The sequence below is a fragment of the Tinamus guttatus genome, unplaced genomic scaffold (genome assembly GCF_059628265.1).
Source record: "Tinamus guttatus ecotype Peru unplaced genomic scaffold, ASM5962826v1 Tinamus_guttatus_pri_ptg000012l, whole genome shotgun sequence".
Taxonomy (NCBI): Eukaryota; Metazoa; Chordata; class Aves; order Tinamiformes; family Tinamidae; genus Tinamus; species Tinamus guttatus.
In genome coordinates, this window is record NW_028288546.1 from 677,101 (window position 1) to 689,334 (window position 12,234).

The 12,234-nt window shown below is 34.8% G+C and overlaps 1 protein-coding gene across 3 annotated transcripts in view; it reads left to right on the forward strand.

The window, feature by feature from the left end:
- Positions 1–12,234, forward strand: part of CSMD3 (CUB and Sushi multiple domains 3) — a 574,767-nt gene that overhangs the window by 535,388 nt on the left and 27,145 nt on the right. For all 3 annotated transcript variants that reach the window (XM_088523156.1, XM_088523167.1, XM_088523178.1), the window contains 4 exons: positions 2,799–2,981; positions 3,909–4,085; positions 6,161–6,340; positions 9,238–9,411. In XM_088523156.1, the coding sequence (XP_088379282.1) occupies positions 2,799–2,981; positions 3,909–4,085; positions 6,161–6,340; positions 9,238–9,411 (714 nt within the window). The remainder of the gene's footprint in view (positions 1–2,798; positions 2,982–3,908; positions 4,086–6,160; positions 6,341–9,237; positions 9,412–12,234) is intronic.

A 12,234-nucleotide genomic window follows, 5' to 3' on the forward strand; every position in this document is an offset into this window, starting at 1 on the left:
TGAAACAGAAATAGTAATAATAGTAATAACATCTTGCACTACATTCAAAAGTTTGAAACAATTTGCTGAGTACCTGAACCTTTCTCATAACTAGATTTGATAATTGATTTTCCCATTTCATACATATAGATAAACTTGGGACGTTGTGTTTTGTGATATTAACAAAAAAATACAAAATGCTTCACTCACAAAAAAAAAAAAAAAAAGAATTCAGCACTAACTGAGTTAATATAATATGACCAAATTTTGTCACATCATCCCTAAAGCAGTTTTCTTCTTGATACATGGCTCTTCGTTTCATGCCTCAAAGAGAGAGAGAGAGAGAGAGAGAAACTATGGTGTCCCATTGATATCTGTTGGCATTTGAAAGCACAGTTTTGGTTATCACATGTGTGTCATTTGCAGCAGTTTGTAGTAACTCATAATCACTCTTAGGTGCCACAGTGGTTGTGCACTTACTTAAGTGGGCTAGATACCCTCTTTTCATGAAAATTGAATGAGCACTGAGTATTTGTAACGTATGTGGATAAAGAGCAGTTTGCGGCCAACTGTGAAAACCACTTATTCAAATAACCATAATGCATGAGCTCAAAAGAGAGTGTTCTGTTATGATGTTGTGGAATGTTGCTTCTTGATGTGATTTTCATCCTTCAGAAAAAGTATTTCTGTAATCTTCAACAAAAATAACTGGTAGTTTACTACCCTAATATCAAAATAATAAAGTTTTTTTTGGCATTAAAATTAGGCAGTAGTTAGGTATGCATGATTTCATTTATAAAAGAAATATACAATTCTTACTTTGCGCAGCAAAAGGGCTATTTCATTTTTATTGCTAATAAAGTTATTTTAGTTGTAATGCCAGGAAAGTCACTTCTGAAGACTGGGCTTTTATAGTGCACTGTATGAATGTAGAATAATTAGAGGGCCCTGACCTAAATTCTTAGATGTAGCAGTATTTTAAAGCCTAACTGTCATAACTCATCCAAGAGCAGCTTGGACATTAGACTTAAAAACCACTGAAAACTTGGCATGTTCTTTGACTTGCTATAATTTGTCTTATGAAGCTGTAGTTCTTTGTGGCTTATCTATTTTGAAAGGAGTCTGATAGGGTACTTCAGTGATCTCTGTCACTTAATCATGAGGGTAAACAGAAAAACAGTCTAGACTTAAGAGCCTCTGCTTTTGAACGAGGCACTTAGGTGGCTTTTAAATGCACTTGCATAATTCACTAATGGTAAATGTGTTAAAATGCACAGGACCATATATTTTCTACACATACCTACTATAAAAGTTTGTAATGTAGTTGTGTGTGACTGCCTCAGCTTGCTTCATCCTTCTTAAATGAAAGGGGTCAGTTTAAGCACGATAATGTAGCTAGGGATAAAACTGACTCCTAAAAGTCTTGGTGGTGGACATTCACAAGACACCTGGTTTGTCAACTGCTTCGGTAAGAGGTGGACAGGTAATGCGAGATCCCAAGTTTTTTCCAGTTTGCTTTTCCAAGTAGTCTTCCACCATCCTCTGCGATTCTCCCATGTACCTTCAGGCTGCTGTTTCAGAGCCATGTACTCATCTTCACAAGCCTATAGTATTTGTGCAGACCACCTTATGATATGCTGACTCATGTTGTTTTTCTCTGAGTTTGTGGGGAAGGATGGAAACATAGCCTATATGAAAGGAAATAAAAGATATAGTAAGCTTAACCTGCAAAACCATAGGCTGGCACATGTACCACCTTCATAGGTGTCCAATAGTTGTTCAGCTTTTTGGACATAACCGATCAAAAGCAGTATAACCGTGTTTGTTGTTAGACCATATTTCTCCAAGCAAGGCATGTACATTCTAGTCTTCTTTTTCTCTTTCTCTCTCTCTTTCTTTCTCCATTCAGTTTTGTACATGTTTTTGTTAGTTGAAAGAGGTGACCAACCCGGGACTCCAACAATACAGTTTGTACACATCGTCCCAGAATCAATTGTCAAGAGTAGTTGTTTTTCAGTCTGTGTTTATAACTCCAGCATCCTAACTCCCATATATGCCAAAAATCTATTTTAATTTGTCGCTTTTGCGCCTATGGGCATTTGGAGCAAATGACTTTGCCTATTACTTCTCTGTAACCATTTAGGATGATTGCTGCTTAGGCTTAGGTAAATAGTGGATAAGCATAGTCATTCTGCAAAAAACATTGTTTATATCTTTGATTTTCATCAAAATATTTTTAATAGCAATAATATTAATATCAAGTTTTTTGATTTTGCACCAAAATATTTTAATATCATTTTCTGTAATGTAAACCTGTAATACAAAGCTTTTCAGTAATTGAATTAAATCTTACTTGCTAGTTCTTAAAATATTTCTTCTTAATTTATACTACTATAACTTAGTACAAAATATGCAGATATGCTCCAAGAAAACTATGGCCTTTGACTTTTTAATTTTTTTTTTTAGTATAAGAAACCATTCACAGAAAACCATAGGTTGAACAGCCATGGGCCAAAACATAAATTGTTTCAAGTTAATACGATTCTGAGAATGCTTGATGAGGACGTTCTACAGGGGCTCGTTTCACCTGAGGGGAGAATATAAAAGGGATGGGGCCAAACGCTTCTCGGGGTTACCCAGTGACAGGACAAGGATAGGATTTGCCTTACCTTTATAAACATCATGATTAAAAAGAAAGTTGATCTTAAGCATTATAGTATTAGTATATTAATGTATAATGTAATAATATAACATATTATAAAAATAAGCATTATAATCATATTTCACACTTAGTCTAATATTTTCATTTTAAATTCTAGGTGATACAGCAGGTTCTTGTGGTGATCCAGGTATCCCAGGTCATGGTTCTAGGGAAGAGAACAGTTTTAAAATTAAAAACACAGTACATTTCAGCTGTGACATTGGGTATATTCTGCATGGTTCAGAAGAAAGAACATGTATGGCAAATGGAAGCTGGACAGGAAGACAACCTGAGTGCAAAGGTAAGCCAGGCAAGACCCACGCTTTTAAAACTTTTTATATATTTGTCAGAAAACCAGTATTACCTACTATTACCCAAGAAATAGTGTGTTTTTAGAGTTTTGAGGAAAAAAAAAGTATATTGCACTTTTTCTCAATCTTGAGTTGTCTTCAAACTGTATGTACCTATTTAAAGAACTAGGCAGAAAAAAGTAGTAGATAATACCTGTAGAACTCTGTTTTTGTTGAAAGGTTTTTTTCTCTTAAAAAGCTATTACTCTTTAACTGAAACTACAATGTGTCCGAACTCCAAAGATGAAAAGACAACTTTTGTAGAAATGACAACATCAGCATTTCATTAGATAAATAATCAGATAAATGCTCAGTTTACAAATTTTATTTACTGATTAATATTTTTGACTTATGATTATTTTTAGCAGAAAATGAAATGCTGAAAAACAATATTTGGAATAAATCAGTAAACAAATTTTAAGTAATGTATATCACCATAAAAGAAAGATCTAACAGCATATCTAGAGAAAATCATTTGTTCCATCAATCACTTTGATTCAAAAATAGGAAATAATTTCCAACAATTCTTTTTCTGAGAGGAAAGCTTCTGAATAGCAGCAAATAATTTAAGAACCTGTTCTCTTATTATCTGCTATATGACTGTGTTATCAATATTAGAAAGTCATCTGATTTTCAAAAGCTTAGTTCACAAGCTGGTTTTGTAGTATCCTTTCTGGTGAGTGATTGCAACCTTGAAACAAAGTAAATATATATGTATGTGTTTGTGTGTTACTCTCTTACTAAGGATATATTTAGTCAAACCAAACTTCCTCCCTTATTCTTTGATCTTATCTTTAATGAAGATGAATTAGAAGTTGTTGTTTTATATTTTAAGATGCTTAAGATATTTTATACATATTTAACATTTTACTTTATAGCTGTACAGTGTGGTAATCCAGGGACAACCGCTAATGGAAAAGTATTTCGTATAGATGGAACTACATTCTCTAATTCAGTAATTTATTCATGCATGGAAGGCTATGTACTTTCTGGATCGTCTGTACGACAATGCACTGCCAATGGAACGTGGTCTGGATCCTTGCCAAACTGCACAAGTAAGACTCAGTGAATTTGTTTTGCTTTGCTCTTCTCTGAAAGACAGCAAAGTAGTAGAAGTGGATTGCAAATATATAAAGAGATTCCAGCTTTCTCTTGATCTGCTTCATAAATAATTCTATGCATATAATATGTTTTAAAATTGTAGCACTATTAAAAGATGAACGATATGTTGATTTAACACAATACAATGCAGTGCCCGTTGTCACATCTTAAGGCAGCTGTGTGGTTACAGGAGCTACCTACATTAATTCTCCTTTAGTGTATATTTTTAATCTTGTTTATACCTTATGACATGTCATGTCTAAATATTATTCATTCAATTGCTTTTCCTTGTTGTGAAAACTTAGTGGTGTTCCAGTATATTCTAGTCTTGCAGAGGACAGGCAAAGAAAAACCTCTAAATGAACACTTGAGAAGTCTTCTTGCAGTGACTCCTAGGTCAGAACTGTTGCCCCTCTCTCAGATAACAGTTTCTGTTTGGCCTTTTCATTAACCTTATGCCTGCTTTGGTTAGTCAGCTAACAGAAGCTATTTCAGCTTTTCTCACATTCATAATAGGCATTTAGAAACAGTTTATTTCAAAGTCCATCTGCTCCTGCTTTACTGCATTTCCTAGTTCATCTTTTAATAGCATGTATGCGTATTTTACAGTTATGTGACAAGTGACTGTGCCTATCATTTTGACAAAACACACCATCATCAGAGGTATAACTGTTGCTTAAAATAAAATATATATATATAACATTTTAAAATACTTTAAAATAATACTTTGTTTTTTGTAGAGTCGGCCACTTCACACATTTGTAGAAACCCAAATTAAGACAGAAATTAAGATGATAAAATAAGCTTGTTCTACTCATGTTGCAGTACTTATGTCCTTAGACATACTTATGTATGTATATATGTCCTAAAATCCATTGTAAGCATGAGAACAGCTGCTTTGCCAGTCCTGGCAAACATATGTTAGAGACTAGAGTTTTTGTTTAATTATTCTTTCATTGCGAATTATAAAGATCACTAAATTAGTTGTGACAGACTGTACCCTGTTAGATTATTTCACACACCCCCTGGATAGCTTCCCTGTTATATTCAGGGAGACCACTGCTGGCATGGGCCGTCGGGGTGCGAAGTCATGCCCATTCCTGCTGTGCTGCTGCTGTACTTACCAGCCTCAACTGTTACCAGACAAGGACCCTGGGCATTGGAGTATTCATCTCTATGAGTCCCTCCATCCCAAAGGTCTTGTCCAACTTTCAGATTCTTTTCTCCAGTCAGGATCTTCACCATCTTCTTTCTAGACCCTAAAGCCCCCAGTTTTCTAGTCTAAATAGTCTACGTGCAGAAGCACAATGCATGATCAGCCTGGGTCTGTCTCTGTTACTTGGAGATTTCATTGAGCATTATCAAAACTTGCAACAAGTGCGTAACTGTTGCAGTTTGCAGATAGCAGACTTCTACTTGGGAGTTCAGTTGGGAGTTCAGTTCAGTTTTGAGCATTCACCCCCAAGACAGTATTATCTGCCACCAGCCAGCATTCACAATTTAAGCTGGTTTTCACATACCATGCTGACTTAAGTAAAGGTGGACCAAATTTGGGTCATTGGATGGACTTTTTTGTAGACATATACCACAGATTTTCTGGGCCGTTTGCTGTCAAGATGAAGACATGGAAAAGTAAATGATACAGTTATACCTGCTTTCTTACCTATGAAGTTCTAAATTGATATGAACATTTATGGGTATCAGTGACAGTAACATATGGCTAATTTCTTTGCTAGTTTTCCTTTTCATTTTAAGGTCTTGCAATTTTACTGATTAAAATTGTACAGTCCATTACTTCTATTTTTTGAACAGGTGTATTGATTATCTCCAAAATGTAACTGTTGTATAACTCCACATGTTATGTTAGATGACATATATGTTTATCTTCTGTTGATAGGACAAACAGATGCATCATACTTTTTCTCCTATTTTTTCATAATAAATTATTATTTTTGCCTTAAGTTGTTCCCCTTTTATATATGAATAAATCACATTCAGATTTTTAAATATATTCTTTAACTGTTTGCAGTTATCAGTTGTGGAGATCCAGGAATTCCAGCCAATGGTATGAGATATGGTGATGATTATGTTGTTGGACAAAATGTTACATATATGTGCCAACCTGGATATACAATGGAATCAAATAGCTCCTTAATTCGCACTTGTACAAGCAATGGCACATGGAGTGGAGTAATCCCAGCTTGTAAAGGTACAACATTTGTTTTCATTGTCAGATACTTCTATGACATCTACATCTTCTGTTTACTGCAGTGTGTCATCCAAATATTTCTTTAGTGCCCCAAACTTAATATAATATGGCTTTTTGGCTACAAGATCTGTCACTTCATCATCTGGTTATTTGTCTCATTTTATAAGCTTATAGACACCCAGTAGGTTGGATAGTTCTTTGTGGCTTTCTAGAACTGTTTATTACTTAGCTGCTGAATTATCTAATAGGAAATGACAGTTTAGATACTTTATTTTTTTTAATGTTTCTACTTTTTTTAATGTTTCTAAATAAAGCTGAGAAACATTAAGTCATATCAAGGTGACTTGCTGATATCATGGTCAATAAAAACATGTCAATTAAGCAGAAGATAGAAGCTTCTGGGAAACGCTGAGGTCATATACAGCTGCACATTCCCAATAGCCATATTTCTTTGCGTTACCCCATAGCACTATAATGCTAAGATTTTTTGCTAATCCCTCCTTTATTAGATGTGCATCTTTGAGCATCATCATATTGTATACTTGGCAAACTCTGAATCTTTCTAGAAAATTCCCTGACAATGGCTATACTGGTTCACTTGACCAGTACCTTGTCTGCAAGAGTGTCTGTACACCTTGGAGATCTTAAGACAAATTAAGAATTTATGATGTGCTCCCGCTAATAGCTTCGCAGCTTCTAATTCTTAAGGACCACAGGGCTAAAACCCAGCTCAAAGACTCTGATTAGAGTTTTTGAGTCACTCTGTATTTTAGGCCATACATGTTTATGACTTATATAAATATCCTAAATAATAACCATATATAGAATCTCTAGCATTCTCAGAGATTCCTGCTATTCCACACTGGTTTCTGTGTAATAATAATAATAATAAATATTAGGAGTTAACTCCCACACACACATTTTGGACTTTACAATTAAAAGGAATATATGATCTGCAGTAGTGTATTTGAAATGTATATTAACTAGTTCATACTATCAAAATAAAATGCCAGGATACTTGGGTACCATTTAGTTAAAATAACTGGAAAATGAACTGCCCAGAAAATAAATACATAATTGTCTCAATGCTGTTGAAGATATAAATGATTCTCCAGCTTTGGCTAGTTGAACAAAATATATCTGCAATTTAATATAAATTTCAAGCACTGATTTTTTTTTCTGCTGATTTGCTTTTTGTAATGCTTGCTTTCATCTGAAAACCTGAAAAATGTATGTATTGGCTGACTCTTTGATAAAAAAAGCATTAGGTGGAGCATTCTGCCTTGCGATGTTCTCCCCACAGCCAGTCCTGGAACTACCCTTATTTTTCTTCCTTTTCTGTCTCTTTCCATATTGTTAACAGCTCAGAAGCTAAAACATAAAGTTTTTTTAGAAGGACTAGTAACGAAGCTCTTGGAGAATGTAAATGCACTTTTACCACATACTGTGATTTCTGTGTTTCTTCTGCTTGGCTTTTATTAAAACATCATGAAAGCATGGCAAAGTCTCAGAGTCTCAAAAATAGGGCCTGGTTGCCAAAGGATTATTCTAATAATAGTCCTGCTTTCATCCATAATTCTCAAACAGTGATGAATGATGCTGCAGAATATCTTTGTGATGCAGATAGGAGTGATTCTCTCTCTGAAATGTCTAATAATAAAAATGGTATCTCGTGAATCTTCTGGAGATCACATTCAAAGACACCCTGCTCCTGATCTAGTACATCTGACTTCCTTAAGCAAGTGGAATGACAGCTGACTGAACATAAGCATAAAGGTTATGAGTGCAACATTTCATCTCCTCCATTCCTGTGACCTCTCTTTTCTCTCCTTTATTTTTAGTCATCATCTCTCCTCATTTACCCCAACTGTCTCCACTGAATTCAGTCAAACTGGTTTCACTTTCCTTCTCTTTTGTTTTCACACCTTCTCCCACTGCTGCTCTCCTCACTCCCTATTTATTCATTGCTTTTCTCTTTGTCTTTTTTATTCATTCTAGTACCTTTTTCACTAATTTTCCCTGTTCCGATTCATACCTATTTTCTTTCATCTGTCTTCTTTTAGATGCTTTTTCCTTTAGCTGTCAATTAGCAATTGTCTATTACTACTCCATTCTGTAGCTAAGGGCCCTTTTATCCTCATCACCACATTTATGTTCATTTATTGCTGTGTCCTCCTGTGGTGCTTTTCAATTCTCTTTCTTAGCAATGATTTTTTTTAGGATTTTTTTTCCTTTTCCTTTTTTTGCTCTATTTTCTTAGGATGGATTTTTTTTTTTTCCCTGGGAACGAAGGGCTGTGCAGAAACACTTCTTGTAGCCATCTTTTTAGAGGTAGTAATACTGATTTTTTCAAGAGGAGGAAAGTTCTTGTGTTTTCTCCCTGCAGCCTAAAGTTGGATGCTTTCTGGTGAGAGGAAGCAAATAATAATAATAATAATAATAATAATAATAATAAGCATTAATATCTAGAATATGCCTAGTTAACAGGCATAAATCATTTGATTATTACACTGTGTAACTAAAAATAATTTTACTCAATGATTCCTAAATAGACAACCAAAATTATTTTGTAGTATATCTTCAAGATTATTTTAAATATTGTACATTTCATAGTCTATGCAATGATTTTCTGCATAGTCTTCCTTCCTGGCTTGATTTAACCTGCTCTCTTGTATAAGACACTTTATCAATGAGCCATTATAACATGTCTCTGAAATGGAAGCAACCAAAAGTGTTCAATTCAGGTAATGTAGTAGAAATATAGTGAAGAAGATAGCATGTCCTCACTGTATTGTCCTCCAAAAAAGGTGAAATTAGCACATATGGTTCTTCTAGTAATTGTGTACACTGGGGATATTTACAGCAGCTGGGCCTAATTATTTCAAATGTCATTGCAGCTGTTACCTGCCCAACACCTCCCCAGATCTCCAATGGAAGGTTGGAAGGAACAAACTTTGACTGGGGATTTAGCATTAGCTATGTCTGCTCTCCAGGCTATGAACTCTCCTTTCCTGCTGTTTTGACTTGTGTTGGGAATGGTACATGGAGTGGTGAAGTACCTCAGTGCTTGCGTAAGTATTTCCTTTTGGTTCCTGTGTTTTTTGAGTCTACTTTTTTTTTTCTCTTCAGTTTGTTCAGCTTTTTTTTTTTTTTTTTTTTTTCACCCTGGCAGTGGTTTAATTTATTTCAAACTTGGCCTCAAAGCAAAGCAAACAAACAAGTGGACAAAAAAATAAACAAAATAAAATAAATCCAAGCAAATCAAGAGTGAGAGGACTGCCATTTTAGATCCAGCTGCATATAAGAGAGAAGGTCTTGTTGTAAAGTCTTTTATTTACTCATTACTTGTGACAAATTTTCTTTGATGTCCCAGGGGTATTTGTCTATTGGCAGGGTGGACTAGTTGACTAGATCCCAGCAGGAGTGCTTGAATTTTTTTTTTCTTTTAGTGATTTTTTAATAGTGATTTTTCTCTCAGTGCTTTTGAGAGACATTCAATTGATTGTACTGAAGGATGTAATGTTCTTGAACAGGGGGTCTAATTAGAAGAGGATGATTACATCTTGGTGGCATTGCAGTTCCCAAAGATTGATTTGAATTCTTTTACTATTTCTTTGCATTATTTCTCTTTCCCTTTCCAGTATTTCTTTTACTGTGACCATATTTATATCCTACTCCTATAGAAATACATCATATAGATTCTTTAACTCTCTTTTTTTTTTAAAAAAAAATATATATTCTCATACTATAAGCCATAGCTCTTTAATGCTGCTGAAACTATATATTTCAGAATGTGAACAAGTTTTAAAGTTTGTTTCTTAGAAAAAAATATTTAACATCTGACAAGCCTGCTTGATCAAGTTGACATCCATCATTTGTTGCCTAAGTTCGCTATATGGAGCTGTTCTAGAATCTATTTTATTAAGATATTAAGACGTTGAAAAATGCTTTTCATCATTTTGTTCTTTGTTTTTGTCCTTCCTTTCTGCTGCGGTAGCATTTTTTTTTTTTGTCATTCTAGATGTCGAAATACTGCAAAACACCCCACAAACAGGCTCTGCCTTTAAACAATTTGAAATGTGTATCTAGTTAGCACAGAAATGCAGTTGCCCAGGAGTTAAAAGTTGTTTCACGCAGAGATTACATTAACTGAGCGCTGTTGATGTGCAGGGGTTACCCGTTGGCTTGCAACAGAAGTCAATTGGCAGCCAATGCTTGTCAAAGAGCTTAAACTAGCTGCCATCTGGCAGACATGAGAGGGAGCTGGTGAAAGTCATTCTCAATGAGCAATCCTTGAGCAGCTCCTGACATCAGAAACTTACTTCCCAGCTTGGTTTCACACAGCCTTTAGCTGAAGATATGCAAAGGGCACATGGAGTTATTGTTGTGGAACTAAGACACAGAGTAACAGTTCAGAATGAAATACGATCAAGTGTTTGGCGGGCTATTTGTCATCTGTGATCTAGTAAATTTGTCTAATTAATAGTATAGCATCTTGTACCGGTAGATAAATACAGTGTTCATAAGCTTGCCAATAGAAAGCAAATGAAACTACAGGGCTATGCCAGAAGCAGCTTAGCTATAGTTTTAATTATCGTTCCTCAATTAAACTTCTTTGAGGAATGAAGTTGTAGAAGGTAGGAAAGTTGAGCAAAGTGTTCAGAAATTTTCCAAGGTGGTAGGAATATTTTTTCATTTCTTTCTTTAGTGCTCCATTTGAATCTAATGCAACCTCCCAACTCAGTGCCTGAGTTCCACTGCCTTACCTTTAATAAAGGCTCTCAGAATCCTTAGAAAAACTTTTCCCCTGGGAATAGGAGGTCTCACAGAACCTCGAGTCTGCTGTAACTCAGTACATACTATAGTCCCCTCTTTCAGTAATGGACACAAAACTGCTGTGAATTACCATGGTGCCTGGTTTCTATGGTTACCTATATAAAAGGCAGTTAGCAGGTATTTCAAACTGAGTAAAGATGATATCTCTGCCACAAATGAGTGATAGACTTCATTTATTTTTATAAAAATTTAATCAGCTCACCAAAACAGTATTTTAATGTGAGTTTATTATTTATTTCCTTGAGAGTGTTTGCTACATTACCGCCTTAGGTAATGAGGTTCACTGCAACACAACTCTCAGTTCACAGATCTTTTTGGAAGCCAGACTATAATTTTGCAGACAATCCCATCTGCTATAAACCATGAAATTGTATATATTTCTGATTTGCTGTAGATTAAGGTTTTTCCTATACTGTCATTCATTCTCCACACTGACAGGTAGAGAGCAGGAGCATTTCATGTGATCAGATACTTCGGAAAGCTAAAGACCTAGGTAACAAAGATAAAAGAATTAGAAATGTGAATTGAGAAGTGATGAGAATGATGACAATGAGAAGTGATTATAACTTTTTTTTGTGGAGAGGAATATTGAGCTGAAATTTCTGCTGTGCTTACACATGTCCTGTAGATATATGTCTTTAAGCAAATCTCTCTATTTTTTTTTCATTTTTATTATAATATTTTCTTGTTGGCATATAATTGGACTGTACCATATTAGAATTCGTGGTGTGTCAAGGAATAATGTAATCTGATGGCACAGGATTTACCATAGCTGATTACATTTCCTGAATCAATTATTCAGAATGCAGCTTATGACAATATTCAGTAATTTATATGGCAGAAGGAGACCAGTAAATTTGTCAGCAGTGCACCTAGTTCTTTCTGCTGCGTTATAGGCATAAGGAATCTCTGAGGAGTTAGGTGTAAAGTAAAAATACTAATCAAACAATATGTTTTTAACATCAGATTTATTTCTTCCGATAAAAGCTTATTAATATTTGACTTTTAGATTGCTTCGGCTGAAATTTTTGTTTAATGTTTTATATATATGGTGTGCT